Below are 13,753 nucleotides of genomic sequence, written 5' to 3' on the forward strand. Positions count from 1 at the left end.
GCTACAATTCGCAAATTGTATGTGCACGAGAGACTGTTTATGAATAAGATCTTCGACGTTTAGTAGCCTGCCCGAATGTGTAACCTCTAGATGGAGTAAACATTGTAATGCAGCCGCAACTGCACTATGTTGAATGTGAGTTGGCAAGAATCGTTTGTGATGTTGCTGACATTGTGAATATCACGGAGTGGATTATGCGGCTGCTTTTACCAGTCTTTTTAAACATGTTTATATATATATAAAAGAACGTCACCCATACTTCACTTCAATACATGATTTCGTTCAACCTCGGCTTTTATTACTGCGACAATCGTATCGCAAACACTGCAGTTTCTTCCTGTTTACTACAGAAACTCGACTTTCTTTATTTTCATCGAGAGCCTCTTGGTATCTAAACAAATACTTTGTCGAAAAAAATTAAGCCAAAAGAGAACTATGTGACTTATTCAAGTGTTAAGTTCGAGCACTATTTAAACTTATATGTGCCAACACGATGGCCATACAATCTCCACATACGAAAGCGTATATGGTACACATCAATAATATGGTCATGCCGGATTAATTTATGTCGACTTAATACTGTAAAATAACATGGTATGTCGACATAGTTTTGTAGCTTTTTCAAACTTAATTTTACTCGCCATAACGACATTAAGTCAAAGTCTCGACGTAAATATTTCCGGCTTTTGCCGTAAAAATAATTGGTCGACATGATCTAAGTTGACAAATCAACATAATGTTTGGCGTCATGCTCTTGTGAAAATGACTTGCCATCATAGTTTTAGTCGACACGATTAGTTATTTTTTACGCCATGACACCTTTTTCATATCATGCCGTCATAGAATATGGTACACCACAATAATATGGACATGCCTGATTCGTTTATATCGACTAACTGTGAAATAACATGTTATGTCTTCATAGTTTTGGAGGTTTTTCCCTCTTTTTACTCGCCATAACGACATTAAGTTAAAGTCTTGACGTAAATGTTCCCGGCTTTTCCTGAACAAATATTTGGTCGACATGATATAAGTCGACAAATCAACATAATTGTTGTCGTTATGCTCTTTTGAAAATGACTTGCCATCATAGTTTTAGTCGACACGATGAGTTATTTTTTACAGAATGACACCTTTTTCATATCATGCCGTCATAGAATGTTGACATCATCACAGCATCCGGGTGTACCATATACGATTCCATACCACATGTATTTACTAAAAAAGCCTGCGATTGTATGGAGGTTGCTTAGCCTGGTCTACTGCTTTACTAATAAATTAGCGTTTTCTGAAGATTGCTGAATGTGGCTCGTTGTGCTTCATTCGCATGCTTTTGAACGAAAAAAAAATAATTAGCTTGCGGAAACTGAAAAATGGAAAACGTTTTTTTCTGAAAGAAAACATATATTCACAGTGCACTGTTTATAGGCGACAAGCTATTGATTCCCAGACAACCTAAAATGAATGAGTCGGTTTGCCCATCCATAAATTTGAACAACTGTGCATCGATTTTTACAGCTGAAAAAGCTGAAAAAGTAATACATGTATTAAGTAAGCGTCATTAAAATTAGTAAATTCTTCGATAACCAGCGGTCACCTGGATACGCAACAAACAACTTGCTGTAGCAATAGCAATATTACACGCACTACCTCTCGAAGGTTTCTGGTCGGCTATATTCATGTGCATTTGATAGTAGGCAACATTTTGTGCACAGTTCATAAAACGCAAGTGTATTTAAAAAAAAGAACTCAATTCGTCTCACGTGTGCGCTTCTTCAAAAAAATATATTTAACGAAATCCACTGAAACTATTTTCACAGCAATATGATATGAAGTTGGGCCATTATATTGGAAATTGCTAAAATAAAAACCGATTGATTTCTTTTGCAATATTTATATTCCCCTGAATATCAGGGTTGCCATATTAGTTTTTCAGAAGCGTGTCGGGAAATTTCGGTAATCGCAACGCACATGTATATAAATTCGGTGAAGTGTATCACCTTAAAAAAAACGCACATGCGCAGTTCGTATTTACCTGTCAGTAAAGGTGAGTCTTGTTAGCTTTAATCTTGGATTAGTCTATTTCCGTATTGGATTAAAGTTTTTGACGTTTAGCAGGTTTGTAATTATATTTTAACATATTTTCGATACATAGCAAGCATTTTATTGAACAGAAGTTAATTAATTTGTCTATAAATATGTACAGGTGTGCAAATACTTAAATGTCTAGACTCTAGTGTCTGAAGTGTTTCTGTGGTATTGCTAGCGCACGATTCATTCTTTTTAATCAGTTATGTACTAAACATTTGAATAAAATAAGATAATAATATCCGTTTTTTTGTTAAACTTGAATGCCAGTTTAACATACGCCTTTATTATGACAGCTGTCAAAATCTATTGTAAAATTAAAGGGATATATTTTTCATTTTATCCAATTATCTTTAATTTACTCATTAAAATACTTGTAAATAATTTGATAAAATGATTTTTATAGTTTATTTTACATGTATCAAAATAAGCACAACTAAGAATCGAATGAAAATGACTATTTAAGCTGCGTCAATTTGTAATGTTTTCAATACATCATTTAACTTGAGAATTCATTGAAAGATGCTGTTATCATTCAACTTGGGATAGTCAAATTTCTGCGACACTTATACTAAGGACTTAAATTTAGACCACACAAAAAATAATGTATTTCAGAAAAAATAAAACACTAGAATTTTCATAAATCTCTTTTTGCATGAGTGTAGTAAATTAATAAGGTAGGAGTGCTGGAACACATTTCAAGATCTCTTAAATAGAGCCTTTGCATGGAAGGACCTCATCATCTGCAATATACACTCATGCACACACAGTTCATTGATACATTGACTGTATTCAGGGCTCTCGCTGGATTAAAATTTTATTTCACCACCAAGTTTTCACATTTGAACAATTGTGTCACCAGTATTTAAAATTAAAAGCCATTTTGTTACCATATTTAAATCATAGTCTCTAATGCCTATAGAATTCATTTCTGTAGTTTGTAGCTATTTACCAACAAATACAAACGAGATTTTGCAATGCTGGATCATCCATTTCCGATTAATTTTGTAATAACCAATGGACATGTGAATTTAAATCAGCCGTGCTCTGTAAAAAGGGGTTTGATGCATGCGCGTTAAGTGTTGTCCCAGATTAGCCCATGCAGTCCGCACAGGCTAATAAGGGATGACATTTAACGTCTAAACCAGATTTTTGCAAAGAAGAGACTTTCTGTAAATGAAAAATATGATTATTGAGGAAAGTGTGGTCACTACTAAGCCTGTGTGGACTGCACAGGCTAAGCTGTGACTACACTTTACACACATTCATTTAACTTCCTTTTCACAGACCAAATCCCGAATTTATATTGAATGCACATCGATACAAAGCAAATTTATTGCATTATACAGTGATGAAAAAAAGTGTCATTCTCAGGGACTTTTGATTGGTTTTGTGCTATATGTATGCATCCTTTGTCAAATTTATGCGTACAAACACACTTAATTAAGCATTTCCAAAAGCCCTGTTTGTACCCTTACTTGTTAATCGCAAATTTATTATCAAGTATGACAGAGTGTTAATACAGAACACACTGGTGCATATCATCAGACCAAATTAACCTATAAGCTTTGTAAAATGCTTTTATTATGTTGATACTTCTTATTTTGGCAGCCACACTTTTAATTCATGACAAATACTATGCTTTACCATTTGTTTTGCAACAAATAATAGAAAATCATTTCTATTTTGGCTCATATAAAACAAGAAATATCTTTAAAAAAGATATACGGCGTTGATTGTGGTCGATGTTTATGAACGATCAAAAGTTATCTCTATGAGATAAAAAGTAGCGTATGCCTTTTTTCTGCGCAGTTCTTAGCTACATCACAAGCAAATCAATTACGGGGTGTTGCGCCAGATTTCGTGGCTTATTTTGCTTTATGTGATATTATTACTCAGATATCTATATTTACAGAATAGAATAACAAAAGAAACATGAAAATAAACGAGTGCATATATGTCAGCCGGCAATACTCGAATCTTATTTAATTGCATAATTATAGTATAGTGAATTATTGTGCTCATGCTTAATAAACTGGTCTAAATGGATAAATATTTCTAATTAATTTTATCAAAATTGGTCCTTATCATACAAATGTTGAAAACATATTAAAAAATCGATGATTGACATACCACAATAATATCGCCGAATATCTTTATTTAGTATCTTTCTTATCAAAAACGACTTCAAGTGCACAAAGTTAACGAGACGGCGTTTATATAAAGATTTCTGCAACTGACCACAAACTGACCTTGATACCGTGCGGATTGGAATGCAATGCATTAAAGTTAGGTAACAATTCTGCTGCTGAAACGACGGCTTGTTTACGCCAACTATACACGACCAAGGCAACAGCTGTGCCTAAAATATTGATATATCGACAAAGCGACTAAACAAACTATTTACTCCATCAGACAAAAATAGCATAGATTCCAATTTTTTCCTTCAATGAAAAGATCGCAACCCCTTCTGCGAACTCCGGTGATGAACTGTAAATAAACTCTGACTTTCACACACTGGCCGCGAATTGACCCAAAACCTCGCGGGTTGAAATGCAATGCAAGTAAGTACTAAATATGAGAATATAGCCTTTAGTATAAACGCTTTTGCGCAGGTAATTCTCTGAAAATAAAAGGTGAACGCACAAACTGTATTTATGTCGAAAATTGATTGTAAAACTGTTCTATCTATTGAGCCTTTTCATTAGAGATAAAATTGTTTCATGCAGTAAAACAGTGTTACAAAGACGCGGTTATGTTTCCAATGTTCTGGTGTTATACTCAAATCAGCCAATGGAATAAATGAAGTGTATTCATTCGTACATAGCAGCGGGAAATTTTATTTGAATATTATTGGACACTTACAAAGGTCAAGTCAGGGTGAAAAGCTGGCTAAATACAGCTTACGCCGAAAAAGCTCAGTAACAGTACGTACATTGCTCAATAGCATTGAGAAACTACAGTTAATTCAAATATCTGAAGTATTAAAGTATCTTAATGAATGTGTAAACAAAATTCTACTAAGAAGGCTAAAATAATTGTTGACTGATATTATTTCGTACCAATACATAATTTTATATTATAATAATTTTATTTTTGTTTTAAATTGAACTAGTAAATTTTACAATTCTCATTATAAAAGCGTTTAAGAACGAGTCAAAAAGCAAGCTAAATGCTACTTTTAAAATATACAAAATTCGATTTATTTCCTACATAGCTTAATAACAGTGTACGTAAACTAATAGGAGAGAGGAGCTAAAAAGTGTAGATACCGTTACTCATTTGTAAAATAACCGAGGGTTATAAGTAAAAATGCAGGATTTTATTAAAACTTTAAAACTATACCTTATAAGTTCAAACAGGTGATTTCTTTACTACTCCTTGATCCTGTTACAAAGAGAAAGTAAAGAATAAATATCAGATGGTAAATGTATGACCATTTTTCGTTTGTTATAATATTCAATTGATTTATTAGGTACATGTAAAAAAATGGTAAAGTTTAATTTATTACTTGATGTCATTCTTTGTTCAAGAAATTGGAATACCAATTTCCAGAGTATGCTTCTAAATAACTTCATTAACCCTTTGCATGCTGGGAAATTTGTCGTCTGCTAAAATGTCGTCTGCAAATTTCTAAAATTAGCATTTTCTTCGATTTTTTTCAAAGAATACTCTCAGAATAGCAAACAGTTTGGATCCTGATGAGACGCCACGTTCTGTGGCGTCTCATCTGGATCCAAACTGTTTGCAAAGGCCTTTAAAATTCAGCTCCAGCGCTTTAAGGGTTAACTCACTAACAATTTGCTATATCAACGAACATGATTATTCAAATTCATTCACATATTCATACCCTTAGGCTGTTTATAAAATGTACCAGGTACAGGGTGTTTAATGTTGTAAAAAGTATGTATTTAACAGGAATTTTAATTTGTTTAATGTATTTGTAATCATATATTATAGTAGGTGACGTGTGACTTGGACAAAGTATTTATACTCTTTTAATGGCTTACAGTTTTCTCTCTTGATCTGATAAAGTTGTTCATATGTTATCTGGTAATCTTGTTAAGAAATATAATATTAGTTTTTAGGATTAAAGTCCTTTCATTGCCATTTAAATACCAGAACAGCTAATCTGTTTTTTCCAAATCAGTTGTTTTTACAAATTTGACATGTTTGAATGGCTACATTCTTAGCATAAACATGACAATTAAATGTACAACTAATTGGGCCAAGTAGCTTGACAGGCTTGTACATGTTGTAGTCCTACAATAGTTGTTAGCTGTATTCAGGTTTGAATTTTATGATTTTTGTATTTTAAACATGTTAATATCGAGCAGGTATTTCTACTCATGAGAACTAAATTATGATAAAAATATATATTAATGTGTCTTCTTCTGGTGTTAACATTAACAAACGTAATTATAAGTTCTTCAACTTCCTCAATTTTGACTAAACATAATGTGCTTGTTTGTATGCACATTTATTATGTCATTATTAATGACCTGAGAATAGTGAGAGACATTTGTGGTACGTGAAGCATGACATTCCTGTGCATATCAGTGGAATGTAGTAATTCAATTGACCTAAATACTTATTTTAATTTAAGGGAATAAACTATGTTTTTGTCAAAAAATAACAGGTATAAGCTGTTTTGTAACAGTGGCCTGAAATGATGGATGAGTTAAGAAAAACCATATCCACAGTTAATCTTAACAATTATTTTCATACCGGTAGTTGTTATATGTTTTGATGTCATTGAATATCTTAAATCGACAGACAGATTAAATGTTGGAAAAGAAGTGTTCAGGTGTAAAAATGAGAAAACCGTATATATACATGTACCAAAAAAAGTTGCTAAATGTATGTGTATACATTTCTTTCTTTTTTTTAATTTATCACAGAACTATCATCAATCTATGAACACCAGTAGGTTCTTGTCATACACATGGGTATGGTTTATGTTTCAATTGAATTTTGAAAAAATAACTGTCGAGCTTTAATGATGGTATTTCAATTGTAGTAAAAAAATCATGACAGCTGTTATGACTTTCAAATGATTTTACATCATTATTGTAAACATGTCTCATAAGTGATGATAATTGATAAATAAATGCATAATAACTTAAATAAAAAAACAACAACTTTGAATACAATTTCTATTGAATCTATATATTTTATCATTGATTGTAATAAGCAGAATTTTAAAGTACATCCATAATTTTCTATAAATGACATGTTTTTGCTTGTTTATTTTGGACCTGTCTATAAATTTACTAGAAAAATACATGAATTGTTACTTGGTGAACTTTATTTTGCGTCTATTGATATTTTTCCTTCTTAAAGTATTCTTCACACATTTCTAAAACCTGTCTTCATAAATGTATTGATGCAAACGTCATTTCTGGAAGTGCCTAATACTTAATCAATGTGATTTAACATTCCGTTGTGGATTCATGCCAAGGCAACTTTTCAATGTATCATGTTGAAATATAATTAAATTATTTCTTTCTGTGATGGAAAGAAGTTTGTGTCTTTTAAAGGAATGTAGTGCAACAAAATTTTCCTTTTATGTAAATTGAAAAGATATTGAATACCAAGTGATCTGGGCTTACTGTGTAAATCACCATTATGCCACAATGATTATACGGCTGAACATTTGTTTAAAGAATGCTTTCTGTGGCTGCAACTTGTTTTGTAATTTGAGCCCTGTCATGCGAAAATGGGTTTTATTCCCCATGCCGTCAAAATGGCTCCAGCCTCTGTGTGCTCATTTACACAGTTGATCAGGAGCTACCCTGTCAGCTAGGTGTAGTGGTCTTACTAGCGGATAGGGTAGCTTCTGCATGGGTCGTCTGGTCTGGAGATACAACATAGTGGATATGGTGTCCCTCTAGTAACTGGGTGGTCGTGGGTTGGATCCCAACTATGGGCGTGTTCTTGAGATTTTCCAAAGACAAGTACTGGTTCTACAAAGAAAACAGACTCTTGAGTCTGCATGTGCAGGCTGGTCTGGAGCTACTCTGGCAGCATTTGGGATAAGGGTCATTCTGGAGCTACTATGGCAGCATTTGGGATAAGGGCCATTCTGGAGCTACTATGGCAGCATTTGGGATAAGGGCCATTTAGCATGAGCAACATTTTGTGTACATTTTTAATATTTAGCTTTGGAGTTGTTATTTAGATTCTGATGTTATCATGAAAAAAATAATATAGTGTTGCTTTGTTAAACCATGTCAGAAAAGAAAAAAACAATAAGTACATTACTTAATAAATGTTGTTTTCAATAGTATCCCAGTTGATACTATTCTGTACTTGTCTATCTGCATGTAATTTGTAACTTAATTATTACTCCTGTCATGAGGCTGTCTGAAAGAGATTGAAAACCTAATTGCATGTATTACATGCATGATTACTCTGAACTTGAATGTTGCACAGGTTATAGCCCTTGGACGAGTTATAATTGACAGCTTTTAAGGGCCAACTGTCAACATCATTACTAATGAATGTCACACACCACCTTACTACAATAATACATGTACATTTTGATAAATCATACCTATAAAACATGTATATTAAGTGCATGACCATGTTGTATGTATTTAGAAGATGTGCAAAGCAAAAGCTATGAAAGAAAATATTTCATCTGACATTGGAGTATTCAGTAATGATTTAAAATAGCGCTTATGAAGAAACCACTTGTTCAATGCTGATACTACTCAGTTTATTTACGTTTATTTTAGAATATTTTACTTGTTTACAATAATTAAGACAACTGATTAAACTATAATTATTTTCAAATGCATTACTTTTTTAGTCTGAAAACACGAATTCTCTCAGGGCTGGGAATTAGCGCAAATTTGTAGTTGTGAAAGTTTTCCAGAGGCATTTCAATCAACTCTCAAAATAGCAGAACAGGCAAACAAATAATGATCTTTTAATATTTTACCTACTTACAACTGTAAATAATGCAACAATCAATACATTACCATTCTGGTTCAATTATAGTTCAGTTATTGTAGTGCCTTTGAAATCACAGCACTATGGGATCGCAATTTAGCAGATCTGCATTTTATGCAGATTTTACACCTGATTAGTAAACCCTTATGTCAAATTTGCACTCCTGAATTTTCAATCTTTACAAATCTAACTAGAATTTGAAAAAGGTAACTTTTGTTATAAATTGGCTTGTAAACTTGCATCTAGGATGAACCAACAACCAGTGGCAAATGCTTTAAAAAGACAGTTGAATCCATAAGGATATTGTGACGTTCTTGGTTTATAATCCCCTGTAGGTCTATTGCAGTTGCCAGTATTTGATAATGGATAAACTAAGCAGTATCCACAATATGCACCTTGATTGCATTTTTAAAATCAAATTCCAGCCCTTGTGTAAAGCAATCTGGAGATGCTACATGAGGGTTTCAAGTGTTAAATCAAGCAAAAAAAACACAAAAAATAGGGAGACACTCCATGATCATGTCAGGATCAGATTCAATTCCTTTGTTCTCTAACAGCTTAACAGATGTGGCCTGTATTGTTTCAAGACCAGCTTCTGTTTCACATAGGTAGTGAACTTTAAAATTGGTGACGTAAATTTCACATGCTCACCACTTGGTGGGGTAAATGTTTTTTGTGCGGATTTCGTCAATGGAGCGTGAAATATCTATTTTAACATATAAATAAATGATGTAAGGAAATTGTAATGTCAGTACAATTACTCTTTGGTCCCCTATCGTTTAAGCCCTGTTATAATTTGTTGTTTACAGAATTTAACATATACCAGTTTGTTTCTCCCTGGTTTTTGTCTCTGTGTTAAACAGTTGATGATAGAATGTTTATGTGTTCCCTATACATAACCATGAATGACATGCATGCTTTTATGAAAGAGTAAACATAAAAAAGAATATTAACTGTTCACTTTTCCAGACCTGTGACAATGCAACCAATGTTTTGAGAGAATCTTCCGGAATGTGAGGCTTATGTCTCATAGTTGATTGTAACCTGGCTGATGTCTTGAAGTGCATTGTAACCTGTCATTCATCAATTGTTTGAGCACATGTACTGATCTAGAAGCAGGCAATCTGATCTAGAAGACAAGATGTCAAAGAAGGACCACAAGCCGTCGAAAATGAAGAATTTCTTCAAGTTTCGAAAGAGCACCACTGATGTGAGTTAAAGCAGGTTTTATGATTAATGTATAGTTTGCTGATGTTAACCTGACTCTTGTGAAATCTTGAATTTTGTCCTACATTTAAACTGAGTTCTATGAACATGTTTGTTGGCAAAATACTGGAAGTAACTCGATCGACACATCCAAATTGCACAGAGTCGATTCGCAGTGGTGTAGTGGATATGGTGTCTGCCTAGCGACCAGGATGTCATGGGTTCGATCCCAATTGTGGGAGCGTTCTATAGATTTCCCCCATAGACACGAAGTACTGGTTCTAGTCCCAGGAAACGGACTTGAGAGCGTTTTGAATAAGACTTAAGGCTTTCTAAGTAATCCACCTAAAATAAATAGGAATAAACTAAATTGCACAGACCTACGTTTTTTGGGCCATTATTTGTTTTACATCATAAGAAAGACATATATACTTTTATTGGCAATACGTTTTCATTGACACTATTTCATAAATAGCTCCTTTTGATCAAGCTGTTAATAAAATATAAATGTGGGATTAGTCACCTGTAGATGCATGTTTTGGCAAAATTATCATTTGTGGGTCGTATTTAGCTTGAACAGTATATATTTATGTGTTTTTTTATTTAGATTATTTGCAGGCATTGATTCATAGTTAGTATAAATTGAAAGGTTTCATGTAAAAGAAACTTGCATGAAAGAAACAACATGTCATTTGATTCCAATGAATAGATTTTAAATGATGGCCTAAGTAAATGATTTTTGTTTGTTTAACATGATTCCTGTACAAAATGCAAGAATTCTTCATAACGATACTTAAACATATTCTTGCACGAAGGTCAGTGTGTTAGGTCATTGTTTGCAAGCTGTACTTGGTAATGGTATTCCGGTCTTTACATAAATGGCCTGTGTCCAAAAAAACAAGTGTCATTAAGTTTAATACCTTAATATATACCGTAATGTAATTCTAGTAACTATTGTGAATACAGCTTAATTTAAGAATATATACGTTATATATATATATTCGTATTTATACCCATGTGTGTGTGTGGGAGGGGGGGTAGGAGGATGTCTTCAATATTATTAAGTGCTGCGGTTATTGCAGATTGCTGCAAAATGGCAACATATATTGGTTACTGATAACAGCAGTGTCTCAGGGTTTTGGGTCTTATTTTAAGCAAACATGTCATTTGAAGTTCTTATTCAAAACTGAAATTTATCTCCTAAATCTTGCCTTTTTTGAATCATGATTTATGAATTAACTTATTTTTTAAAGAGCTACAAAGTATGCACATTTAACTTAAAATTACGTGCTTTGCCAGGGGTTTTTTCCTTCTGAAAGACCCGCCTAATTTCGGCCCTTTTCCCTAGAATTTTTTTTCCCCTCTGACAGAAATATTTCCCCATAAAATGATTTTCCCCTAAATTTTTTTTTTTTTTTTTAACCTTTAAATACATAAGTTAACCTGATCCAGTGTAGAAAATACAAAATATTGCATCATTAAATTATCTGTTGCCTTGAATTTGTTTTAAAAACAGTAAAATATGTTGTGATAATAATAAGTGATTATTTTAAATTTTCCTTATTTTCCCCAAAATCTGGCGTTTCGCGTCATTTTTCCCCCCAAAATCCGGCTTTTGGCGCGATTTTTTCCCCTCAAAAAAGGCCAGGCCCTTTCCCCAAAATCAGATAAAAACCCCTGTTTGCTTAAACTCCATTACTTTTTTTTTTTAATTAACAATTAAATAGGATCCCCCCTTGAAAACTATTTTGAAAAATCAAATTGCTTTTTACAGCTATCAGAATGGAGCAAAAATGATGAGAAATTAATGAAAGCGACAGAAAACAATGATCTCCAAAAAATTGATGAGCTTCTTCGAAAGAAAAGTCTCAATCCTACAAAGTTGGGGCCCAAAGGACTCTCAGTGTAAGTAGTTGGATAACGATTTATTAGCCTTGCTCTGGGAAAACAGGGCTTAATGCATGTGCTTCAAAAGTTGTCATAGATTAGCCTGTGCAGTCTGCAAAAGCTAATCAGGGACAGCACTTTCTGCTTAGACTGAACTGTTTTAGGTGAGACTTCCATTAAATGTGTCGTGTTCTGAGAAAACTGGGCTTAATTCATGTGCGTAAAGTGTCGTCCTAGATTAGCCTGTGCAGTCCGCACAGGCTAATCAGGGACGACACTTTCCGCTTTTATGGTATTTTAAGTTTCAAGGAAGTCCCTCCTTACCAAAAATAAAGTTTAGGCGGAAAGTGTCGTCCCTGATTAGCCTGTGCGGACTGCAAATGGAAAAGCTCCATTAAAGCGGAAAGGGTCTTCCCTGATAATCTGAGATGGGGCACTTTATCAACATGCATTCAGCAAAATTTTCCGAGAGAGTGGCTCATATATACAGGCACATTGACTATGCCCCATTTTCCCAGAGAGTGGCTCATATATGCAGGCACATTCACGATGTCCCATTTTATCAGAGAGTGGCTCACATATACAGGCACATTCACGATGTCCCATTTTCCCAGAGAGTGGCTCATATATGCAGGCACATTCACGATGTCCCATTTTCCCAGAGAGTGGCTCATATATACAGGCACATTCACGATGTCCCATTTTCCCAGAGAGTGGCTCATATATACAGGCACATTCACGATGTCCCATTTTCCCAGAGAGTGGCTCATATATGCAGGCACATTCACTATGTCTCATTTTCCCAGAGAGTGGCTCATATATACAGGCACATTCACTATGTCTTATTTTCCCAGAGAGTGGCTCATATATACAGGCACATTCACTATGTCTCATTTTCCCAGAGAGTGGCTCATATATACAGGCACATTCACGATGTCCCATTTTCCCAGAGAGTGGCTCATATAAATTTTTAAATGCAGGGCTGAGCTATGAGGAAGACGTGGGATATAACTACTCCCTCTAATTGCATTAAAGAGAAGTGACTTCTACTCCTTTTGAGATTTTACTTTGAGCCACAGATATTATATTAATTAAAAGTCAGTTAAATACAATAATAACACAAAGATTACACTTAAGTGTGTTTGTTTATGGTTGCTTATGTTTTCCTCAAAACTGACAAATGTGAGTAGTTTCTGATTAATCATAATGATGATAGGCTTGGTGAAATGAGGGAATAAAATAAGTGAAGAGTTGATGAAACGCTGAACAGAAACCACTTCTCCTTTAAGTTGCCTCACTTCTCCCTAATTTAAGCTGAGGGAGAAGTCACTTCTCCCTTAAAATTTGAACGTAGACTGAGCCCTGTAATGAGGCATTATATTGGTTTTGTTTCCATGTATGCATGGAATTTCAACTTTAATTATCAGATGATGCGGTATTTAAATACTTAACTTTCGGTTATGTTTGAATGGGTCATATTTACCATTATTTTTATTATCATCCATTTTTTGAACGCTGAATTTCCAAGTTTCATTTTTATATTATTTAAGTGAGTCATGAATGCACTCGTTTCAAAACCATTTTTCTCATGGTAAATAAATAATTAATAACAGGA

General features: G+C 33.8%; 1 protein-coding gene across 4 annotated transcripts in view; it reads left to right on the top strand.

Annotated features, from left to right (window-relative positions):
• Positions 1 to 2,007: 2,007 nt before the first annotated feature.
• LOC127877564 (ankycorbin-like) overlaps positions 2,008 to 13,753 on the top strand; it is a 51,604-nt gene continuing 39,858 nt past the window's right edge. For 3 of the 4 annotated variants that reach the window (XM_052423537.1, XM_052423539.1, XM_052423540.1), the window contains exons 1-3: positions 2,025 to 2,118; positions 10,015 to 10,255; positions 12,026 to 12,156. In XM_052423537.1, the coding sequence (XP_052279497.1) occupies positions 10,187 to 10,255; positions 12,026 to 12,156 (200 nt within the window). In that variant the 5' untranslated portion in view covers positions 2,025 to 2,118; positions 10,015 to 10,186. Of the gene's footprint in view, positions 2,119 to 10,014; positions 10,256 to 12,025; positions 12,157 to 13,753 lie in introns of all 4 variants that reach the window. The other variant, XM_052423538.1, reaches the window with a different exon arrangement.

The sequence above is a fragment of the Dreissena polymorpha genome, chromosome 4 (assembly GCF_020536995.1).
Source record: "Dreissena polymorpha isolate Duluth1 chromosome 4, UMN_Dpol_1.0, whole genome shotgun sequence".
NCBI lineage: Eukaryota > Metazoa > Mollusca > Bivalvia > Myida > Dreissenidae > Dreissena > Dreissena polymorpha.